Source organism: Buceros rhinoceros, unplaced genomic scaffold, assembly GCF_000710305.1.
Source record: "Buceros rhinoceros silvestris isolate BGI_N320 unplaced genomic scaffold, ASM71030v1 scaffold6967, whole genome shotgun sequence".
NCBI classification, from domain to species: Eukaryota; Metazoa; Chordata; class Aves; order Bucerotiformes; family Bucerotidae; genus Buceros; species Buceros rhinoceros.
Window position 1 is genome coordinate 36,626 of NW_010420358.1, and position 15,213 is coordinate 51,838.

General features: G+C 44.1%; 1 protein-coding gene across 1 annotated transcript in view; it reads right to left on the reverse strand.

Moving 5' to 3' along the window:
* Positions 1-6,179: 6,179 nt before the first annotated feature.
* The window catches only part of TTC34 (tetratricopeptide repeat domain 34), an 11,503-nt gene continuing 2,469 nt past the window's right edge, over positions 6,180-15,213 (reverse strand). Inside the window, exons 3-8 of the mRNA XM_010139279.1 lie at positions 15,045-15,213; positions 13,035-13,227; positions 11,618-11,784; positions 11,236-11,507; positions 10,766-10,976; positions 6,180-6,698 (exon numbers count right to left, since the gene is read on the reverse strand). The exon at positions 15,045-15,213 is cut by the window's right edge and continues 8 nt beyond it. Of these exons, the coding sequence (XP_010137581.1) occupies positions 6,180-6,698; positions 10,766-10,976; positions 11,236-11,507; positions 11,618-11,784; positions 13,035-13,227; positions 15,045-15,213 (1,531 nt within the window). The remainder of the gene's footprint in view (positions 6,699-10,765; positions 10,977-11,235; positions 11,508-11,617; positions 11,785-13,034; positions 13,228-15,044) is intronic.

Below are 15,213 nucleotides of genomic sequence, written 5' to 3' on the forward strand. Positions count from 1 at the left end.
AAGCAGGTAGGAGCGTGAAGTTGTCTTACCTCTGGCTTGTGGAGAATGTTCTTCAGCTGCACAGGTCCGGTGGCTTGTGTGGTTTCTGGGATGTAATTGGAATGTTTACATTTTCTGACAGTCAAACAACTGCTGATTCTCAGCACTGATCTCTCTAACAGGCTTTCCCCAGAAATGGGCTGGCAAAGTACTGTGCCTACACCTCCCTCCCTCTGTCCCCTGTACATTCACTCTCACAGCAGTGGCTTAGAGTGCCCAGTGAGTTAAATGCTTTGCTCAGAGACTTATTGGGGGGAATTAACCCTTTCCACCGTATTCGAAATCAGCTGATTTTATATCTAGGCTGGAAAATAAACTGTGCAGCAGGCATGAGCAACACTGCCCTTAAGTGGCTGAGATGATTTCATTATCTTGTTAGCATTTTGAAAAGTCTGTCCTGTTACTGTTACTCATTCTTAGGAACGTTCTCATTTTATGTGACAGGCTTTATGTCTTTCCCAAGAGATTTTTCAAGTGTTTATGGCAGGAAGACTGCTTTTGGAAAGCAGTGTCTCATTTTCCGTACACTTAACTTCAGTACAGTGATGAATATTGCAATTACATTTTTAATGACATGACATTTTAAAATGACATGTGCACATTACAAACAAAATAAATTGAAGGTATTTTACTTGAAATTATTTTCAGCTGTGGAGAACATATAAACTTCAGCTGTAATATCTATTAAATGTGCTGTTTATATCTGACAAGTGACAGCAGATAGTTCCAGTTTCCAAGGAATGATATTCACACCAGTTAGTGGAGTATATAATCACAGTCATAGGCATTTAAATACCACGTACATACCATTTAACTGAACATAGAAAACCAACCTATATGATCTTCTTCAATAAATTGTTACAGTAGGTTTCAGCAAGACTGTCCATGGTGTGAAGTCCCGAGTTATCAAAATGCTTATAAATACGCTTCATTCTGCAAACTTCCCCTTTTCAGCCAGGCCTTACCTCTTTCTTGCATGCCCACTGATGGTTAGACTGCTGCTGTGGAGGCTAGAAGGGCTGCATCGTTCAGCCTGAGGGTGTATTGAACTTGTCTCCTGAACAAACGACGGGTGGTTGTATGGAAAGAGGCTGTGGCAGTATCAGGAGCTGCAGCTTGAAAGAAGGTAGAGAGGTCTGGTCAGTTCTTTCATGCAGTAACTGCTGGAGGTGCCTTACACCAGGAATGGAGCCTGCTCTGGAGATGCAGAGAGGCACCTGACTCCCCACTAGAAAAGGATTTGGATTCTAGATGCACCTCTGTGACTAGAGATTCCCATTAGGTACTAGTTGGTTGGCGTATGGTTCCCTCTGAGGAGCAGCCAACTCTGCCTGCAGTACGTAGCTTCCAGAGCACTCTCTGTTCGTTGCTTCTCTCCCACCTTGTCTCTTTATTTCTCTGCTGCATTATTTTTAAAATTTTTGGCCACTATTGCAATGCCTAAAGTATGAGAACCTCTGGAAATGTGAGCGGTCCAGTGTTTGTAGAATGAGAGCCTTTGTTATAAAGGTCTGTGGGTAACAGAGGAATTGGCTCAAGCATGCGCTGAAAAGGTGTGGTGAATTGGGTCTTGGATACCAAATCCACCAGCAGTTACAGTCAGTTAGACCTTTCCCTGTTGAGAAATGATTTGGGTCTTTCAAAATGACACAGTCTATTCTAAACTGTCAGTTCTGTGGCATTTCCCTCTACATGTCTGCCTGATGTGTGATTATACTGCAGTTCACCCGTCAGGTTTATTAGGAGGCTTAACTGGATTGCATTAGCTGGCGTTTAAGCCATCCACAAATTGCGAATGCAATCAATTAACACATCCAAACACATTAACGATAGAGACATGGGCAATTTATGTAGATGGCTAATTACCTGTTTTCTCCAGTAAGTATGTTTTATTGCCCAAGAATGGACAAATGATGCATGAAAAGAAACAGCTTTGCAAAAATACTGCTGGCAAGGTTGCAAAAAAAGGCTAAAGAAAAAGTATAAATGTTTGCGTTGTTAAAGCTCTGTACTAACAAAGCCTGTGCTGCCACCAGCACTCAGGGGTGTTCCTAATACTGTAAGATTTTAATGTGACTGTTCATATTGCAGAACATATTGAGTATATTACAGGTGTTGAATGTTGTATGACAGCTGGGGTTTCTAAGCAATCCAGATGCTCCCTGAGATGGTCATTTTAAGTGGGAAAATACTAATCACTGTCAGGTTTTCATCTCACCCACTACTGATCTGGATCTAAAAATATGGCTCCCTTGTGACTTCAGCTCCCTATACATCATGCTGTGTGACACCCCTGAAATGTATTTGGTATGTGCATTAGGCACACGTAGCACTGACCTGGAGATGAAAGCACAAGTGAGGGGCATAACAAAATGCACACCAGGAATGGAATGGACCCATCAACATCCTCCTGTGTTCCCTGCTCCCTTCTCCACTCTCCCTCTGGCTTTACAGCTCAATTTTCTCGTTTACTGTGGTGCAGTTCAAGAATGAGACATGCAAACTTCTTATCAGACACTGGTCTTAATTTCCTTTGGTCTGTGGGGAAATCCTTATGCTAGTTTATTCTCTGTAACTTGATTTTTTTGAATCCTGGAGGGAACATACTAATACAAAAACAATGGGGTTGGATGGTAAGACACTTACAGCCACAGCCAACCTGGCAGGTTAAACTTGGTCTCGCCTTGCACACAGAACAAAGACTAGGTGGTTCTCAAGAACTCAGAATAGACTTGTCACTCAGGGAGGATTTGGCCATGCATCATATACCCAAAGTAAACTTTGGAAAATGAACTAACTGAAAATTAAATAGTTGCACAAGTCTTAGCTGTGCAGGTTATACAGCTGTACTGAGGTGTGGAATCCAGAGGGTCAGTGGCACCATGCTATGACAAAAAGGGAGGCCGAGGCTGAGCAAGGGCAGCGGAGCAGAACAGTGCTGCACCTCCTGAGTCACCATCCTTAAGATGTCATTGAGTAAGGGCTGGCTGAACCAACAGATTCCAACATTGACCAGTTTAGCTGACATACGATTGAAATAGCCAAGACTCCAAAGGCAGGCTAGAATGTCAGTGATAACTTCATGTGACACGTTAAATTAATGGTGACAGCGACTCCTCAGAGCCCTGGCAAATTGGAAATTGCTTGATGCAGAAGCAGTAAATGATTACACAGTTAATCCTCCACAGGGAAACGATAGTGAAAGAAATGGCTTTTAGATTAGCTGTCGTTCAGGTGAATCATCTGCCTCTGCAAGTCAAGTGGAATGTCCTCACTTCTGCATGCAGAAACTCATTGAAGTTACTGGGTTTGCATGGCTGCAAGCCAGAGCCAAAATTCCACCACAGTCTAAATTTGGGAAGCACAATGACTTAGACTGGAAGTCAGGAAGATGACAATATGTCAGCTTCAAAAAGGCATTTGATCAGTTGCTGAAGTTGGCTGATACGGGTCCTCTTAGTACCTGGGAACATGTAACTAACTGAAATAAAAAAATAAATGGGAGAGATATGGCTTTAAAGGAATTAATAATAATTTAAAAAAAGGTGATTCAGTTAAGTGGCCTGTTGATATGGGTATGGTGACAGATAAGAACAAGATTTATCAGCCTGGAGGGGAAGGAGATGTTTGTTGGAAAATACTGATAGATTTCTGGTACAGAACTCTTAGCGGTGGGGGAAATGAGACTGGAGGGAGAGCAGCCAAAGCCCACTCCCTGGCAAGAGCAATGCCCTCTCTGCTGAGGGCTGCGATAGCTTGTCTGACACAGCAGCAGTCTGGCCAGACCCAGCCTCAAGCACAGCGATCCTGTTAGGGCATCTTAAATGGTCTCTGTGGCCTCACTAGCACTGAATGGAAGATCACAACTAGCCTGAGTTATAACGCAGCCGGTGATGGTGACTGTCTGTTAGAAACGCTGGGTCCGAAAGGACTCCTCCCCTGCAGACAGCAGCACATTGGGTTTCTGGAAGGAGATACCACCTTCTGGCAAAGCATGGCATGGTAGAGCGGGGAGGTATGTGGATGTGCAGGTGCAAGGATGCCTTTGGCCATTGGGTGCGTGGGACGGGCTGTCGCTGAAATAGATGGGTCACATTTAATCCTGTCTGCTCCCCAGGACTCCAGGAAATGAGTGTCAGGATGGGTTGTGGCGAGTGTGAAATTGTGCTAGGCGTGCATAATGAGTGACGGTGCCAATCAGCCCCCTCTCACTGTGGCTAATCAGAGAGATCTATTTGATATTCCGAGGAATTAGTTGGAAGAGGAAGCATATAATGGAGAAATAAAGAACAAATCAGAAGCTTAGGCACAGGCAGATAAGGATTTTGATCACAGAAGTTTAGTGGGCACAGAAGGAGGACAGATAAAAGAAAGAAAACTGCTGATGAGAACAGTTGGGATCTGCTGAGAAAAGCAGCCATAAATCTAGACCATGAGGAATAGATAAGAAGTTATGTGCCTTCCTGGTGCTTAAGAAACAGCAGCTATAGGCACCTGAAAACAAAATCTTCCCCTATTTATAACTCTATAGCAGTCCTGCAGAGATGCAAGTGGTCCCTATTTTCAAAGAAAGATTTCTTTAGGAGCAATAACTGTGCTCTATTCAGAGCAGCAAAGGAGAATATATTACTTAACACAACAGGAAAGAAGCCCAGTCCTACCTGTGCTCTTAGGGAAGGAAAAAAGGAGCATGCAGAGAAGAAAAAAAGATGGAAGGGTACAGATGGAGCCATAGCCTGTGGGGCTGACTGCCTGGCTGTGAATGAAGTTTCACTCTGGAATGTTGTCTTTCAGAAAACGATGTTACAAAATAGAAAACGTTCCCTTTCCCTTTCATCCCCATCAAAGCAGGAGAGCAGCTCTCAGTATTGCTTTAATCTTTGTTTTCAAGAGTAGTTTCTGTGTTTCCTCAGGGTTGTATTATCACACTCCAGAAACATTGGGAGAACTCACTTGCGGCAGTCAAAACAAATATAAGTCTGTTGTTTTGGGCCCCACCTCATCATTTCCTTTTCGCACAGCACAGCCCCACTGCTTCCAAATTAACCTGTAGCCTCCCATGGCAGAGCTGAAACACCGAACCACTCAGACGCTGGGCCCATTGGCATTGTCCCTGTGCTGCCCCCCAAGTCTAGCTGTCATGACGGGTGGTGAAGCTCTAAGGCCAACCCCTTCCAAGCACGTGAGACGTGGATTCCTGTGCCGTCCAGTGCGGACAAGGAAGAATGAGTGCAGAATTACTGCAGAGCAATCACATTACTGACCCTGAGCTCCTGCTTGAATATTGATCACTTATTGATCAGTTCATGCTCCAGCACTGTCTTTTGTGCATGAATATCTGAGAGTGTGAAAGACGATGTGTAGCAGGCTCTTGTAGACACCTCTCCCGAGAGATTATCTCCCTGAGACAGTGGGAGCTGGAGCTCCTCACCAAGGTGAGGTCTGGAGTACAGCTGCCTGTGTCCCAGATGACAGGGTATTAGTCACTAGATGGGATGTTTCATCTCTATTGAGTCTCATCCTTCATATAATCTATTTCCTTGGGACAGAAAAACAGTGTACCATGTTGGTGCTGATCACTGCAAATCCACGAGGTGATGGGTGACAGGGCAGTCCCTTCCCTTCAGGAGTGGGTCTTCTGAGCAGTGTAACACACGTGGTCCTTCCCAGACATGTTACCAATGTTACCTTTGACTCATCTTTTTGACTGGCCTGTAAAAATTTGGCTACTTAATTGAACAGTATGTGGTAAAGCTAATCAGATAAACAGCAAAGGAATAGATGTTTATTGTTCAGAAACTGCAGGCTACTGGAATGTGCTCCTTTGCGTTGTTTGGAATCCATGTGCTAGAATTAGTTCAGTTTAGCCAGACAAAACACTTTCCTCACAAGGAGGAGTTTACGTACATCCACAATACTTCTGAAGAATGCTGACTACTGCAATTTGCCTTTTTCTCGTAGCTCTCTCGGTTGGTTTTGTTTCACTACCTGACACTTTCTGTTTTCTAATCTTGCTGTACCATGTTCAGTGCCACATTCATTGCACACTCATCATGAGCTTCTCATCTTTCCTTTATTCTTGCAGCCTCACAAACAAACTAGAAAGTAATCAGAGACTAGAAAATCCCCAAACAGATTAATTAATATATGCTACATCTCGATGCCTCTCGCTTAAGTCTTGTTTTCAGCTTTTTGAGTTTAGTATTCTTATCAATTTTAAGACCATAGTCTGTGATTTTCCAGGCCTCTTCATAATGCTGCATGTCAAAATGGTATTGCGCAATCTTATGAAAGGCTTTCGTTAAAATTTCACTGCCAGGGCCATTCGTGATGCTGCACAACGCCATAGATTCATCTAGCTGCAGTGCCTCAATATACTGCTGAACTGCTGCTTCTTCCTCAGCCATTGACAGCAGCAGGCGTCCCTTGGAGCAGTGGTCCTCAACACGGGTTTTAAGGCTGTTACAGCCATGCTTCTGGATCACTTTCTCCATATCCTTTAAAGCTCTGTCGTATTGTTTCAGGTGCGTAAGGCAAGCAGCCCTCTGTCGCAGGTACCTTGGACTATCTTTGCTTGCCAGGACAGCCAGGGTATAATAACCAAGAGCCTTCTCATAGCGACAGTCTTTCATCAGCACATTTCCTTCCTGCGCAGCTACCTGTGGACAGAAAGTTACTTCATATTAGTCATTAAAAGTGAAAAAGGAGAGTATAACACCTATTCTGGACTGGCCACTGGTAGACACAAACACTAAGAAATGTTGGATACTTTTTCAGATGTTGAAATTGCATCTAGTTGGAGAATAGTGGCACACCTTCTGCATGCAGATATAAAAATCCCAGATCAATGGGCACTTGCAAGAGGTTCTGAACCACTCTTCTCTGTTTCTGCATGTTTTGCTGAAAGTTTCTCAGAACATTTCTTCTGAGGTTGTTTATGTTCCTTAGGAATGATAGTGAACTGAAAACAGAATCAACCATACTCCAGAGGTAGGCAGTGCTCTTCTCTTCATGAAACCAAACGTCTGCACGGGCTGCTCTAACAGGTGACTATGTGGACACTGCATCTTCTGGTCAGTAGATACTTAGCCCCATGTACTGCCCCATAAATATTTGCATGTGCTAATAATGAAGGTTGGTCACTAATGAAGTTTACCCAGGGAAACTCTCCAGGGAAAAATGCCCAGCCAGTGGCTTTGCTAATCGTTAATCTCAAGTGAAGGGTCTGCCCTTATCTGCAGGGAAAAACAACAACAAGAAAATAGAGAAGGCAGAAAGAGCCATGTAATTTTTAGGTTCATAAAGGTCAATAAAGAAAACTCCATTAGAACTATTTGGTTTAAATGGATTTCTCGTTATTTCCCTTTACTGGTGATAAACAAAGCTTTTAACATGCTGCAGCAGAGTGAATGTTGAAATTATAAACAAGGCTGCCACCAGCAGCTTTGCTCTTGCAGAAGGCTGTTTGTGTGTTCATTTCAAGAGGAGCAAATTTTGTTTGCCCTTTCAAGTGTTTATAAGGCAACAAGTCAATGCAAGTGTTTTCTCAGTGGCAGGATTTTAACAAGGGATCAAGGTGAAATTGCATCTGCATGTGAGGAGCATCCTAACAAGATTTCCCCCCCCCCTAGAAATTCTGAAGTTCTAGATCACATTGTTCTAAACAGCACAGTGCGGTTCTGCCAAATACCTTGTGTTTATAGAGCTGAATGTACAAACATTGGCACTGACTAAGCCACTGCTTTGACTTCTCACCTCACTGACAGTCCCCAAGGTAAGCAAGCCACAAGATTCCAGATTTCCTGCCGTACTTGGAGGAAGAAGGTGTATCTGAGAGTAAATGGTTCTCCCTCACCTACTTGTCGGAGTAAACATAGGTGTTAGGCAGCTGGATTCTCTCTTGGTTCTGCCTGACTTAAGGAACTGAGCTTTTGGTGTGTTACACAGATTAACTAGCAGCTTACTTGCACATCATTTTCTGAACAAAAATAAATATGAAACGGGGACTTATGGAAAGAGGTATTGGAAGTGTGTAGAAAGCCAGGAGGATATTGCACAACAGAGTTCAGCTGCCCTTGGCAGTGAGAAGCACTTTTTTGCCATGAGCGCCAGTGGAGGTGACTTTGGGAGGCCAAGAGCAGGTGATGCAGTCCATTCACAGATGAGCTCTAGTCCATCCTCAAACTTGTCACTGAAATTTGATTATGGTTTCCAGACTGAAATAATTCTGGTGCCCTCTGGAAAGGGCTTGGCACACCCTAAGTGGCTGGTGATAGGACTGCTTCCTGGATCAGGTCTCTGTGTCTCTTCCTCGTTACCTCACTGTGTGAGAAAGGACTGAAAATAGCCCTATTTTTGGTTCCGGTCCCTAGTGACTAATCTTATGTTGAAGTTGACCAAGACTCAATTCCTTAGAAAGAAAATGAGAGGAGTTTAATGGATGTGGCATTACGGTCAAGGGTTGGTTCCAAGCAGTAAATACCAGAAGATGGACTGATAAGGACTGAGCTTTGGAAGACGGGTGGTTGTTTTCTGAACGGTTCAGAGCAAGTCTTTCCTTCTTTCCCTGCAGATCCTATTTGGGGTCTATATGCCTTCCTGGAAAATTCTGCCTTGGGCTGAGGGCCTAATCCTGCTGCAGACCATAGAGCTTTTGAATCCCTTTTTGCAGGAGCCAGCTCTCGCTACCCTGTGGCATGCCAACAGCCATCAGAAAGCGCAGCTTCTGATGCTCCGGGCAAGGAGCTAGTGCTCAGCCACACATCTAACCTGTGACATAGGAAACTGAAGGGTTGAAGCTGCACTGGCGACAGGCAAACTCCCTTCCTCTGACCTTTTGCAGTTTAATAAATCTTTCAGATTCCTGTTCCCATGGGGCTCTCCCAGTTGTTTACAAATTTGTTAGCATGGGACCCCTCAGACTATAAATAATAGAAGAATTCTACTGCTTTGTTTTTCTTGAAAAAAATGAGTACATCAAGGAGCTCTCCTTCCCCCACCCTTTCCTATTCAGCGTATGCAGAATTATTTTTAGCTTTTCAGACCAGACTCCAGGATAATGATGACACATTTCTATAATGCCTGTAATCTCCAAACTCTAAAACAACGTGGCAGTCGTACTTCTGTGTGTGGAGTGCTGAGACCGAGGGCTGAGCATAAACCTCTACACTCTGCTTCAGCCTCCTTATTCTTGAAATAGAGGGAACAGCCAGAACAGTCTCCCCTAGACTGTAGTTAGAGGCCATGGCAAAGTCAGGCTGTAACTAGGTGTTTTGGCAGTAATGCTGTCTGTACGCTTTTTCACTTTTACTGAGATCTTCCTTTCACACACGAACTGGAATAACCTTGCAGGCAAAAGGAAGCACTACTGGAAAACCCTTTGAGGCACTGGGCAGGTGAATTAACCAATTCCTTCCCCACTCCAGCAAAGTACATACTTATCCCCTTGTCACAAAATACATATAAAGAAATTCTGTGATTCTGGGCTGATCAGGAATAAAAGTAATCACGCTCAGTAAATCGTTGAAGATGAGCGAATATGGAAAGACTGGAAATTCAGCTGTAAAATGTATCTTCGGATAGAGACACCTCCTTAGGGCCTCCATAGAAACATTCTTGATTGTACCTTTGCCAAATATAGTGAAAGATTGTAAATTAGCTTCAAAATCTTCAAACTCTTCCCCTTAAGACAGAACTTTTTACATTGTTCAGAAGAGAGGAGCTCTTTTCTCTGTAATGGGGTGTATCTAGGGACCGGTAAATTAATACTTGTTTACTTATATCCTCCTGCTGTTTTGCTAAAATACATACAAAGTACTCCTCTCAAGATGCATTAAGTGTATCAGCATGTTGTTTGGTTTAGAACCTGGGAGAAAGCACAGCAATATAGCTTCTCACCAGGGTGCACACCATCTACAAATGAATAAAAGGAAGCAAACTGATTCTCAGAACGTGGAGCTTCTGGGTAATCAGAATTGCAGATGCCTGAGTGAATCTTAAAGCTCCTCACCATCCATCTGACCTTGCCTGTCTTATTATCGGAGATGCTTTCTCAGAGCTAGATGTACTTTGGGAAAGAAACTTGGAAAAAAATACTGAAAAATACATACTTGGGTGGACTAGAGCAATGTGTCACTTCTGTGTCAAACAGTTTTAGCTAAGAAAACCAATACCAGCCTTGAAGGGCAGTCATTTTATAATACTGGAATATATTTAAATATCTAAATGTTACACGAAAGAGCAAAAAGGATTGAAGCTTTTAATGTGAATGAACCAGAACCTTCAGTTTCATCAAGAAAATGAACAAGACATGGATTCCCCTTCCCCAGAAGCCAGCCGTGAGCACCATGTAACTCATACAGAGTTCAGTACTAGCAACAACCAGGGTAACTGTCTAGCTGCTGCTCCTCAGATCCCCCGTTTTAGAGTTGGGATTAAACAGGTCTCATGCTAGGGAGACCAAGAAACTCCCCTGGGTGGCAAGAAGTGGTAACGAATTATCAGAGATGGAAGCAACGTCACTGCAATGAAAGAAGTTTGAATTTGACTCCCTAATCTGAAGTGAAGGCGGAGGAAGAAACCCATTTGTTCCTCGTTCAACTGGTAACTGGTCTTCCCTCACACTTCTGTTCAAGACTAGGCAGAGAAAAATCTCTGCAGCCTAATTGTGATTCTCATTTCCTTCCACGGTGAATCCACAGATGCAGCATAAAAAAACGGATGGTACCTGAGAGAGATGCTGCTGTTGCTTAGCGTCCACGAAGTTCAGGAGAAACCCCAGCTCTCTTTCATCTCTCTTAGCCAAGATGCTGAACGAGTGAGCTGCCACTGCCACGTTCCTCCTCTTCAGCTGCAGCACAGCCAGTCTTGCACTAGCAAAGTGATCAGCAAGAGAGTGGCCAAATGCTTCCTGAAGGTGACCACGGGCCTCTTCATACCTTCCTGTTGGTTAACACCAGTATAAGCTATATAACCCATTCCATGTGGAGAAAAAGAGATCAAGAAAACTTACTAAAGCAAGATTTAGGCAGCCTGTCCACATCTAAGGGTATTAATTACTTCATACCCTTTCCCAAAACGTTTGCAAACTTCTCTTGAAAGGTACTATACAACAATACACTTGCAATTTCACATTCACTTTCTCCTAATTTGTTTCTCATTCACTCAGTCTGATCAGCAGTGTGAAAGGACGGGAACTTACCATCTGCAATCAAAACATCTGTGTGGAAGATGTGATACTGTGCATCCTTGCAAATTGTAATTAGTGCTTTTGCAATCACGAGAACATCCCTGAGAGCTTCTTTATTTGAACAGCCTTTAGTAGTAATGAGCTCAGTTAACGCAGTCCTGCCATGCTGAAGGAGCCACTGAGCGATCAACCCTTGGGCTTCGTGCTTTAATGCCAGGATAGCTGGGATCACGACTCCTGCCTCCACCTTCAGCGCCGCGATCAAATCTTGCACTGCCTCCTATGGAAAAACAAGGCCAAAAATGGAAGGGTAGCACTAATGATGTATTGATAACTTGCTCTTTCAGGTGCTTCCAGTCCTCTGCTGAGAAATCAATATAGTGATAATACCTTCTGCTGCTTCAGAGCAAGGTAAATGAGTCCTCGTCCACTCAGAGCTTGCACGTTCCTCGGGTCCTCCTTTAGAATGGCATTAAAATCGAAAATGGCAGTTTTCTTCTGACCAAGGCGCCCATAACATCGAGCCCTGATGAGAAGGCAATCTTCAGCATAGCCACCTGGAGGGGAGAAATGCAGCCATGCTTACCTGAGAGGTGGTAGAATAGGAGCAGCACAAATGAGAGAACAAAGCTCTAAGAGGAAGATACCTGTGGATGGAGACACAAGGCCCTGTGGCTGTTTTAATGCCGTGGAGTCAGAGGGTACACATTGCTTTGGATAAAAGAGTAATCCAGCTGGGACTGACTCATTTACTGCCACACTTAATACGCACTGGGATTTGTGATACCAAGATTCTTTTTTCTCTGCTTTCATATAAGTGCTGCCCAGATAAACACATACAGTTGACAATGAAATCATAGTCCATTCACTCACTGGTTGCAGAGCATATATCATTCTGCCATCCACATGCCCCTTCCTTTCAAGGCAATTTTGATAAGGCTCTTAATGCGCCCAGGGTTGCAATCAGTAACTGTGGCATCCCAATATTGGATGATAAATCACTAGTGCCACTGTAAATATTTTTTCATAGAGAGGTCAGCAAATGCAGCGTCTTGTGCAGCTGCCAGCGGAGATGAGCCAGCAGATGGTTTTACTTGGAGCATGCCAGAAGCATTTCCATGTTAGCCTATCTCTTTCCTTAGGAAAAGCCAGGCAGTGGGGCACGTAAGTGGGTGCATTCGCTCTTTTGCACTGGAACTGCATGTTCGTTGGTGTGTTGGAATAAGAAGGTGGATTGTTTGCTGCAGTGACTGTATTTACAGTGTGTTCATTCTGATGAAACAGGAGGCACCAAATAAATTTAATTGGTAGGAAGGTTTTCAGGGTACTAATTGATGTAACAAACTAAGGCTAAAACAGGGGAGCCTTCTACATGTACACTGCTTGTCTAAAGTGGGCTGAAGCCGCCTCTGCTTCAGTAGCTTTTCCAGCTAGCATCTCCTCTAAAAGCTACACAAAACCAGGATGAAGGCTGCTTCTCTCTCCTGAAAGAAGAAACTGTACTTGTGAGAAAATCTGTGACCATATGGATGAAAAGATTTATGGTTACAGATCAATTTGTCCAAACCAACTACTCAGAAGCAATCAACCCAACAGTAACTGCAGTCTGACGTTTGGTAGCAAGTCTACTACAACAAAAGATTGTGAAGTGTGAAGACACATTCATTATGTTTCCTGTGCATTCTGCACATTATGTTTCTAGAGCAGGAAAAACAGGGAAATTATTAGATCAGAGATTTCAAGTCACTGGCTGGAAATAGATGGGTGCAGGATGCTAAGGATCCTATCTGTACCTTGGTGACCCTACCTGAAGCAATGATGGCAAAGGAAAGGTAGGCAATGGCCTCTTTGATGTCAGCATCCTCCTGTTTGTTGTTCAAGATGGCCAGCGCTCTGAAATGGCAGTGCGTTTGCAGCAGCTTCCGGTCTTGGTCTTTGAAAATGTCCATGATTGGCAGGAGGCAGGAGGTATCTCCAAGGCTGATCACTTTCTTTAGTAGCTTAACGGTGTGAGAGAAAAAGGCAGATGAGGAAGGTTGACATTCAAAGATAAATGAAATTTCCCTGGGACTGCAGCCAGCCACAGAGCATGAATCTCTGTTACTTAACTCCTGAGCCAGCTCTTGTGTAAATGCATGTTGGAGGAAAAATTAATTCTTCTCTTTTCTCACCACCAGTGCAGCTGTGGAAATCATTCTGGGGCAGTACAGAACGCTGCCTCGCTTTGGGCAGCATCCGTTCCAGGCTGGCAGTTAACTTGGTAAATGCAGCTGTACCGCAGGATGGCTGCCCCAAGGAGAGGACATTTCTGTGCAATAGAGGGATTTCAGTGGCCCCTTTTGACTGTAAAATCGAAACCAGTGAATTAATGGAAAATCAGTGAAGTGCTGTGCATCTTTTAGTTAAGAATGTTGAAAATCTGGGAAAAGTATGACTTCAAATCCACAGACTATGGTCCTCCTGGAAGAGAATCTTGCCTGACCTGGGGCATCTTTGCCTCCATTCACTGGAGTGAAAATCACCAAGCGCTTCTTTACTACATTTCCTAAGGAAAAGAATCAAAAGGCGTTCCCTCCAGTGAAGCAAATGTGCTTAGCAGGCCCTCGATACTCAAATCTGAGCCAGAGAAGCCAGGACAAGGACAATCTCGGTGCACCAGACATAGCCACTGAACCTCTTCCTTGCTGTGTTTTGACTAACAGATACAAGTGCCTGGGTGGTGACAGGCTGGCGGGACAAAAACATTATGAAGAGACATTTTCAGTGGCGCATACATTCCATCTAGAAGAAGCTGCAGATAGGAAACCAGCTGCCAAGGGCAACATACGGGCTCTAACGAAGTCACGTCATTCATTAACAGCCTTCCCTAAGGCAGCCAATTATACAAAACTTTTCTTTTTCATAGGGAGTGATGGAGTGGTGACAGTAAAACCTTCCTCCTTATGGCCAGCAGAATTTCTAGTGCATTTTTAAAAATGCAATAGTTCCCTCTGATGGCAGGACCTGGTAATCCAGTTTCCTAATCCTTGGCAGGAGAATCTGCATGTTGGAATCTCTTCCAAGCACAAGTCACTAGCCCCTACAGAAAGAAAACTGCAGGCTGATCTTCGAGCTGCTGGGATTGTTTCTTTCCTCACAACGCTTCGTTGGGAACTCGGTTAGGTGGTAGTTCTGCCTTCTTTTCTCTAGGGGAAAATTACCAATTGCATCGATACTGTCACCAGGGGCAGGACGCTCGGTCATGCTCTGCCTGGTTAAAGTCTATTTGCAGTTTGCAAAGTTGTTTGAATTTAAAAACTACCTAGCAAGCAGGGAGGGGAAGTTTTTATGAAAGATACCAAGTTTTCTTAGAATTTTCTGTCCTTTTCGAAGACCTCTGCCCAGTTTACCAACATTCCCAAGAAATGTCTTGAAGCACAGGCTGGGTTAGGTGCAGTCCCACTGGAAAACTTGCCAAACGTGGTGTGAGTGGCCATGGAGTGGGTTCCAACTTTGTACCTTGTAAGGAGATGGCCCCACAGCGCAGCTTGTACCCAGAGCCTTACAGTTATCACGGAACGCTGAGGAGCAGGAGAGAGGCAGAGCGCTGTGCTGGGAAACTGAAACCTTGGGACACCCGCAGGCAAGCCTATGTCTCTGAAGTGTCCCTATTAAGTTCTACCACACATGTATCAGCCAAAAGGGTTGTTAATCCTCTTCACTGATCACTTTCTCATGCCCTTTGCTAGCCAGGTGCTCCTTAATATCAGCCAAAAGGGTTGTTAATGCTCTTCACTGATCACTCTCTCATGCCCTTTGCTAGCCAGGTGCTCCTTACCTGGTTGCCATCATACAGGAAACCTTTCTTCAATTGCAGAAGTACTAGTCTAGCCAGGATGGGAGAGCTCTGGGGATTTCTGGAGAGTGCTAGTAAGAGGAGCTTGTGAGCTTCTTCGACGCAGCCCATCTGGTACAGGGCATCAGCACAAAGGATCCGTGACGCTTCA